This window comes from Lactuca serriola, chromosome 4 (assembly GCF_051521515.1).
Source record: "Lactuca serriola cultivar US96UC23 chromosome 4, Lser_US96UC23_V15, whole genome shotgun sequence".
Taxonomy (NCBI): domain Eukaryota; kingdom Viridiplantae; phylum Streptophyta; class Magnoliopsida; order Asterales; family Asteraceae; genus Lactuca; species Lactuca serriola.
Window position 1 is genome coordinate 140,043,348 of NC_136411.1, and position 9,597 is coordinate 140,052,944.

At 34.6% G+C, this 9,597-nt stretch overlaps 1 protein-coding gene across 1 annotated transcript; it reads right to left on the bottom strand.

Annotated features, from left to right (window-relative positions):
* Positions 1–338: 338 nt before the first annotated feature.
* LOC145098870 (uncharacterized) lies at positions 339–1,435 on the bottom strand. The gene is made up of 2 exons (XM_079036464.1): positions 691–1,435; positions 339–619 (listed from the first exon to the last, which is right to left on the bottom strand). Exons 1-2 carry the CDS (start codon positions 1,433–1,435, stop codon positions 339–341), a joined length of 1,026 nt encoding a protein of 341 aa, XP_078892590.1.
* Positions 1,436–9,597: the final 8,162 nt, after the last annotated feature.

Consider the following 9,597-nt stretch of genomic DNA (forward strand, 5'->3'; position numbering starts at 1 on the left):
GTCCCAGTTAGCCCGGACTTCGGTCCGATGCAGTGGGCAAGGCCCAGTATGTGCTTTATATGTTATTGTATGGTATGTGGTAGATTGGGGGAGCTCACTAAGCTTCGTGCTTACGGTTTTTCAATTTTGGTTTCAGGTACTCAGTTTTCAAAGGAGGAGCTCGGGAAGATTGCAGTGCACACACCATAGTCAGTTAACCTGGGAAAGTTTGACTCTGATAATGATAATATGTTTTGAATTAATACTCGAAAATTATGTTATGACTTATGATACAGATTTTATAAATATAATTTAGTAATGTTTTTTTAAAGAAATGTTTAGTAGTGATTTTTGGGTCGTTATACTTGAAACAAGCAAGTACTTTCCATGTTAGCACTTGCAGGTGCTTCCTCACAGATTTGTTTATCATTTATTAATTGCAAAAACTTGATGTATTGTTCCTTAGTAAGATGATGAAACTTAGAATCTCCAACAGGATCAGTGAAGACAGGAGCATTAGAACTCACAGAAGAGGTGGTCACAGAATTAGCAAAAAAAACCTTTTGATTGTTTGATTCAATTTTTTGTTTAAAATCTTTTGGATACCCAATTATCTTATAGCATTTCTCAATTGAATGACCTTTAATACCACAATTTTTACATTGAACAACTTGATTTTTACTCTTATTAGAGTTGCTTGAGTTAACCTACTATTGAAAGCAGTAGACTGAGACTTAGAGGACTGAAGAGAAGACAAATAACCATTTCTTTGAAGTGACGCTTCTCTAGACAATATGGAAAAAGCAATTTTGACATTAGGTAAAGGTTCCATGAGAAGAATATGACTCTTGACTTGACTATATGAATCATCTAGACCACTAAGAATCTGCATAAGTTTCATAAGATTAGAATGATCCCTAAGTTTAACAGATGCTTCACATGTACACTCAGTAAGACTAGTAAGACCATCAAATTCCTTCCAAAGAGAGTTAAGTTTATTAAAGTAGTCTGAAAGTGAAATTCCATTTTGTTTTAAAGTATTAATTTGTTGATGAATATTAAAAACAACAGATCCATCTGACTTATTATAGGTTTCAAAAAGACTGTTCCAAATATCCTCAGCTACATCAGAATAGGCTTGACTCTGATAGATGGAATCAGATATAGATGAGAGAAGCCAAGAACAAACTACAACATTAGCTCTATCCCATTTAGAACTTTTAGACTCATCTACCTTAGTTTTCTGAAAAGTACCATCTACAAATCCAAGTTTATTTCTAGCCCTAAGTGCTCTAGACATAGAACTTTTCCATAGTCTAAAATTCTCATTACCAGTTAATTTAATTGTAACAATAGTAGTAACAGAATTATCAGAAGGATGAACAAAAAGAGGATCATCAAAATTAACTTGATCATCCTTTCCACTACTACCAGGAGAATCAGTAGGACCAACCATATGAACAACACAAAGAACAAACAAACCGACAATATGATCTTTCAAACAACCAAGACTGACTCAATAACAATTAGCCAATTAACCAGGTAAACAAGAAATACAAAATTAGACAGAAATCAGACTCATGTATTGACTTAGAGTCCAGATGGTCACCACGTTTGTCGGGGCCCAATACAATCAATATGTTGGATAAGGTGTCTAAGTCCATAACTTATTTGGTACATACTTGACCCGACCCGGCATGGTCCATTTGGGTTGCACTTCACCCGAACTATTTATGGATAATTTTATGAGAGTTATACACATATGTTTATTAATATATTGTAAGTTATAATATATTAATATGAAGTCATGTTATTTAATTAGTCTTAGTCTTAAATTAATTATGAATTAATTTAGAGATTAAAAGGAAGACTAATTAGATTGTGGGCTATTGGTTTTATATAGTGTGGGCTAACACTCATTTGTTAATGGGCTAGGCTTGTATGGAAGTCCATGGATGATCCATGGAGCTTTTAACCCATGGATCCTTGGAAAAGGAAAGGTCATGGGTTATTAGGGTTTCACCTTAATCATGTACACTATATAAGCATGCTTATGTTGCATGAAATGGCCACTAGTGTGGTTTTGTGTGTGTGGCCGATTTTCTATGTGTGTATACACTCTCTCAAAGTTTTCCAAGAGTTTGTGGTGATTTGTGATTCCATTTGAGGCATTCACACTATTGGTGCTTAGTCCTCAAACTCCTTAGGAATCAAACTCATCATCAAAAGGTATGTAATCTTATTTAATTCTTTTATGTTTAAAAGTACTCCATGCCATGTTAGATAGGTTATGAACCTTGGAAAATTATTATTTTGCATGTATTTAGACAAACATAGATCAAAGGTCTATTAGGGTTGCATGCACACTTAGGAAGTGTTAGATTGCTCAAAACCTAACAGTGGTATCAGAGCCTAGGTTTGCTTGTTTGATACTTGATGCAAAATAGTGAAAAAAGTTGAAATTGTTGCTATCTGGCTGATGGACTCGCCGAGTCCATGGGGAGACTCGCCGAGTACAAGGAAAAATTCATCCTACTCGCCGAGTAGGTTCGTGCACTCGGCGAGTAGAATGATCAGAATGCAGAATTTCGACTTTTGCTGCTGGAAATGGACTAGAAACATTACCCTAAACTGTTTTGGTGTTTTAAAACTTGTTTTAGTTGGTGTAATGGTTGTTCTAATCCATTTAAAATAGCATATATCTAAATTCCATGATTTTTATGTGTTCATATAATTCTTGAAATTTTGATGATCATGTTCATGTTCTTATGAATTTAGAAGATGATAGGAATTATTTGTTGAATTGTTTAGAATTAATTCTTGATCATTTATGTGTTTTAATGGAGTCCATAATTTGTCCTCAAGTTATGGATATCCAAAGGTCACTTTTCTTTAACACACACATTTAAACACATAAGTTACATGAAAATGAAGAGTCTTCATTTTTTATGAACCTTTAATTCATAAGTTATGAAATGAAAAGTTTTGGATAGTTACAAAACTTTCCCTCAAGTTTTGGAATTTGTAAAGTTTCACACACTTTAATAAACTTTAATTCCAGCCCTTAGAAGTTTTAAAAGTTAAAATTCTACCCTTATACTATTATAAGATTAATGGTTAATCATTATATATATGTATAAGAACAAGTCGTTTTACCATTAGTAGGCCTCATTCACGAAGCCGGTCTATAAGGTGGGTATAAGGTTGTTGCCTATAAAATGGCGACTTAATGGGTGTCCACTCTCACCCACCGCTTGCTTGATCGGTGGAGGGTCGTTAGCCGAACGGGTAGGACAATGACTTTAAATTCTCATTAAAAGTATAATGATTATTATAAAGTAACTAAATATTTTTTTTATTTAATTCCCAATCTTAGTTACTTTAAGAAAAATGTGAATTTGGTGCTAGCCCATGGAATTCACACTTTGTACCTTACCAAGTCGTTGGTGGAGCGTGTGTAGTTAACCGGCACACTAACTTGGACTAGTAAGGATCACGAAGGGTGACTTAATGTTTGTCATAGATCAATGGAGCGTGTGTGGTTAACCGGCACATTGATTAGGTGATAATATTAAGGGTACCAAGTGAATTGGTATGGTTATTCACACCTTGTTTTGTGATCCTCGGCATCCCAGTCACAAAATTTGAGAGGGCACACTCGAGATTGAAACATGCCATTGAAAAGTTCAATGAATCTCAAAAGATCTAGGAATTTAAAATCCAATTAAAACCTAATAAATTATTTCGTTTTTCATGGTGGAAATTGGTGAATCGTCATTCGCCTACCTTCAAATATTTTATAGCTTGGATTACGACATCCCTCTTCCAAATTATAAAATATTGTGTTGGGTCCTAGCCTTAATATTTCATATTGGGTGTTATATTAAGGACTTTGAATCAACTAACTTGATTTTCTCCCATTATAGATGTCTGGTTCAGACAACTATGATCTTCCCAAATCTCTTGAAGATGGTGTCACTCAACATCATGCTTCACTTCCTCCACCTCCTCCAATTATTCTCCCTCACCCACAAGTTCTTGAAAAGTTTAAAGTCACTCAATCCCTATTGGCAAGCATAGTCTATGTGTGCTCACATATTGGAGATAAAAGTCACATATTGACAAGCCGGGAGAGTTGGGTGTCAAAGTCCCGTGAAAGTTGGATGTTCAATCACTTTCTTAGTAACATAGTGAGTCTCTTTGGGACTACTATGAGACAGACTATGACATGACCCTTAATGATGTTATCTATTTGCTTGGTGTTGTGGAATCAGCGATGATTTGGAACACCAGTAAAGCAAATTTGATTAAAAGAACAACTTCCCAAGTCTTAAATGGACATTGACAATGGTAGCATTGGATATCTAGAAAAAGATTTCTCTTCCCAATGGAAAGGGATCGGCTATATTTAACTCGGTTGACCAAATGGTAAAGAGAAAGGCTAAGTCTGAGATAGTCTCATGTGCCATTACCAAAGGGTCCATGTGTTTTGTTGCCAAAGGAAGGGGCATTGGTTGCGAAGCTGCCCTATTCACCTGAAAGGTCATAAGGTTGATCAAGTCAAGAGGTTTGACTCTACTTCGGGTAAAGTCCACTGTCTAACTCTATTAAGTTCCTATTTGGAGATTCTTATTACATAATGTGAATGGGTCACATGCTGATGTTTTTAAGAATCAAAGAAAAGATAGGAAGCTTAAAGTAAGTATATGTTGATTCTGATTGCGAAGGTGGGTTTCGATCGCATGGTTCGGTAATCAGAATTTTGAGCTGTTGCTTAAGAGTTATAATATATTGCTTATGAATAGATAACAACAAGGTTTTCATGTGGATTTTAAGGATAAGTTTTTCCGCAAAGTTTTAAAATAAAAGAAAAAAGGGTTTTAATTTTATTTATTTTAAAAATATCCTTACAATGGCATCTGTGGAAAATTGTTGCTTATATGTTTCCAGTAATAGCAATATTGGAAAGTGGATTTGATTCTTTCATTTGTGGTAGTGTCTGAATTTACCAAATGAAGAAAGTTTTTCATCACCCAAGTTTCAATTGGACAGAAACTTGGAATCATACAAGTTGTATTGTATGATGAATGAGAATTTTCATCTTTGAAAATTAAGACTAATTCTTTGATCACATGTATATGTGAGTCAATTGAAGGACTAAGGAATTAGGTACACTGGGTGTGTGCTGGTCAAGGTCCACCACAAAGATTGATTTGTCATGATTTATTAAAGATTAGTAAATATGATTATACTTATAAGGTTAAGTATAATTCTGTAACATTGGAAAGGTTACAATGTATGACAAAACAAATGAGAAGAATCAAATTAGGCAGAAAGATAAAAGTTTCTCAAATCTGAAAGGATGGGAGAGTACTTTAGTATCGTATTTCATGATCATCTTAATGATTATGAAACCATATCACAAATTCATACTCTAAGGACATCTTAGTGCATTGTTATGGCTAAGAAGAGAGGTCATGAATTGTTGGATTGGTTAAAATCAAGAAGATGAGTCATACTTCGTTCCAAAACAATTCTTAGAGTCATACTCCAAGATTGTAACTTTGAGTGACATAAAGGAAGATTTATTAACACTAGTCAAATGTAAGAGTAAAATGTTTTCTACTCTTGTACATTTGAGATTGGTAAGTTGTGATGTATTGGATGAGATAAAGACCAACTAAGACCAATTGTGTGAAGTGTTAGTCTTGATAAGAATCCACACTATCCCTTGAATATTTGTTTTGTCAAGGAATGGTTCTTGACTGGGGAAACTTATATGTCAAGGGGACAGTGGGAGCCTTAAAAGATCCTGAAAGAGTTTCAAGATTTAATCAAGAGTAAAACCTGTAATTTATCACTAGCACAAGACTTAAGGTTTGCAACCTATCGTGTTGACATAATTCTTATTTCTGTACCTACTTCAAATAAGTTGAATTTGCATGTGAGTTATCAGAGTTCAACTTGGAAGCATTGGTGGGCCTTGTGCTACCAAGGTGACAAGAAACTAAGATTGAACAAGTTTAATCCATGTAAGGCTGAATTTGTCACTAACCTTATCTTGTGATTATGGTTTTGACAAATTCACATGGATAGGAACTCATACACTATAAAATCTAAGTGTCATAAAGTTTCTCTCCGATTCATGAAAATGATGGTGAGGAAACGCTTTCACTAAGTAGATTTTACGTAGATATCAATTGTGTTATTTGCATTTTCAAAAGTCGTTAGTGGAGCGCGTGTGGTTAACCGGCACACTAACATGGACTTGTGAGAAATGGAAAATGCCTAAGCAATTGAGACTATGATTAAGGCATCCCTTTTCATAGTTCTGAAAATTGTTTAGACACACATGTGAGCTATCTAAGAAAGGGTGTATGAATCTAAATTTTAGAAGTCCAGCAAATTTCTGGAAATATGTCAGAGCTAGTGGGAGCATAAGTGTTATGCTGATAATCATCATGTTAATGGGAGCATGATTATTATGTTTAGTGTTGCAAGTTAGCAATGTTAATGATAGAAAACAAAGTTTCAATTCGTGAAGTTGCAGGAGTTGAAAAGTTGTTTTGCTATAATTAAGGGAGAAGAAATTATACTTCATTTCAATTCTAAAAGCTTAGATTGAGATTTTAATCATCTTTAGTCAAGAATATATATATGAATTTTATGTTGGAATGGTTCAACTTGAAGAAATTCTATATATATATTGCGTTTTCAAAATTCGATTATGATTACGGCATCCCTCTTCATAGTTAAATTTTGGAAACATGGCAAATAAAAAAATATATTAGCAAAAGACTGGTCTAGTATCATGTCTTTATGTCAAACATCATGAATCGTGTCCCATATGCTTCGGATATAGGATCGATTGCATGTGCTATAATATTCATCTTTTCTAAATTTTCCAAATGCTTAAGACATTGAGAAGGGAAAAGTCTAGAACTGGATATGACTAAAGTGATTAAGCAATTGTCGAGGACAATCTGAGGTTCGCCAAAGATTGGTTGCTCAGGGAAAGTTGGAAGTATGATGTAAGTTGTCGGAAAGGACCATATTGACATATTCTGAAAATAAGTAACTCTTGTTCGAAAGTGATAGTCAAAATGGGACTATGGAAATGTCTCCATAGGTGGAAGTTATTCAATCTATGTAAGATTAGAAAACCTTAATGCAAGAAGGATGTTCAAAGCAATGTACTTTGAATATGAGACTTCCGTTCCGTAGAGGTTGACCTTCTTTGGAATACTCTGTAATGACTGGTGACAAGGTTTTGGTGACTTTGTGCATAATCATTACAAGAGGAACATTGCATAAAAGTTTAAAATCTAACAGTTTTTTTTTGGTAAATGATAGGAATCGGGGATTCTCACATTTACAATAAGGATTTGGGATTGTGAAATGAGTATCAATGGAATCATGTTCAATTGATCTACATCAAAATGTAAGGATCATAGACAAACATAGTGTGCATACTTGGAGTATGACATAACTATTGTTTAGAAAAACAAAGTGTACATGCTAGGAGCATTGGACGACTGTTGTTTGTTATTCAAGTCTTAAGTTGATTATTTGAAACATTATACAATGAATAATGTGTAATCAATATGGTGATAAATAAAAGGTGGTTCTATTTATATTCAAAAGGGTTCTGAGACCATATTGGATTCGATTATTATTGAGTTTCACTTTGCATGTTTTGACTTCCAAAATAGCTAGGTTATTCTTTCCGAATGACTAAGTTATTTAAACACTCCACAGTCGTTCATATGTTGGAAGTAGGTATGAATCAAGGCTTTCATGAATCCAGTTTGTAGATGGCTAAATGGGTTTAGTCATAGCAATGGTTGCTACAACATTCATGAGTGCTCATAAGTTATGAGTATTGGAATAAACCCACGCTCACTTGTATAACTTCATGGAATTTATCTCGAGTGATCGTGAGACGGTAATATCATATAAATCTTCAAACCTAGAGATATGAGTTGTTACCTATGAGTTGGTTGTGCATTGATTGCACGTAAACACATCAGTAACTTGATGTTATAAAACGTGCCTTTGTGTACAATTCAACAAGTAGTAGAACAAGCATATGAGTCGAAGTTTATCTGTTCCTTCTAGAAATAGAAGCGATATCTGGGCCCCTAGATGATTTTGTTGTGACCTATGTACCGGCCGGTCAGAACTAAATTGATGTGTTCGATTAAGTTCTTTGTCAAACAAATCGAAAATCGGGAAAAAAACTGCTGGACAATAAGTACGACGTTGTTCCATGTATTTGTCCGGCTGATATCATGAGAACAGAGGATTATATGATCACTTATCTAAAATGGCGCTTCATAGTTCAACAGAGTTTTCGAGAGCTACGATTGCTGGTTGGTTCCTGAAGTAACATACGCAAATATAGTTATTAGACTTATCCAAGTGGGAGTCTGTTGGATAAGGTGTCTAAGTCCATAACTTATTTGGTACATACTTGACCCGACCCGGCATGGTCCATTTGGGTTGCACTTCACCTAAACTATTTATGGATAATTTTATGAGAGTTATACACATATGTTTATTAATATATTGTAAGTTATAATATATTAATATGAAGTCATGTTATTTAATTAGTCTTAGTCTTAAATTAATTATGAATTAATTTAGAGATTAAAAGGAAGACTAATTAGATTGTGGGCTATTGGTTTTATATAGTGTGGGCTAACACTCATTTGTTAATGGGCTAGGCTTGTATGGAAGTCCATGGATGATCCATGGAGCTTTTAACCCATGGATCCTTGGAAAAGGAAAGGTCATGGGTTATTAGGGTTTCACCCTAATCATGTACACTATATAAGCATGCTTATGTTGCATGAAATGGCCACTAGTGTGACTAGTGTCACTAGTGTGGTTTTGTGTGTGTGGCCGATTTTCTATGTGTGTATACACTCTCTCAAAGTTTTCCAAGAGTTTGTGGTGATTTGTGATTCCATTTGAGGCATTCACACTATTGGTGCTTGGCCCTCAAACTCCTTAGGAATCAAACTCATCATCAAAAGGTATGTAATCTCATCTAATTCTTTTATGTTTAAAAGTACTCCATGCCATGTTAGATAGGTTATGAACCTTGGAAAATTATTATTTTGCATGTATTTAGACAAACATAGATCCAAGGTCTATTAGGGTTGCATGCACACTTAGGAAGTGTTAGATTGCTCAAAACCCAACACAATATAGAGTCAAAGAAAAAACAAACTGAAATAAGCAAGAAAAAATAACTAGTGTATACAAAACAACCAGGATCTCCCAATCACAAGATATAAAAGAGAGAAAATAGGGAACAAGAAAACCCTCATAGTGCTTCGAAGGACGAGACGAAGACGAATCGACTCTGTTTGTCCGTTCTCAACGTAGGGTTTATCGGCGATGAAATCCGACCCCTAGTGAGTTATTTCAGACTATACAAATTAATCGATTGAAGAAGGGCCGTTTGTAAAGTGATCGATGTTCAACTATCAAGCGACCATAACAAGTATCAGGCACGAACACCTGCAATGAACTACAAAAAACTCTCACAATACCAAGATCGTAAAGATCGTAAAGAAAAGAAACGATAAAACCCTAAATCGATCGATCAAC

Coding starts and splice junctions, on each gene's coding strand:
- LOC145098870 (XM_079036464.1), bottom strand. CDS start 1,435: ATGGTTGGTCCTACTGATTCTCCTGGTAGTAGTGGAAAGGATGATCAA. Junction 620..690: donor TCAGTCTACTGCTTTCAATA/GTAGGTTAACTC, acceptor GTGGTATTAAAG/GTCATTCAATTGAGAAATGC.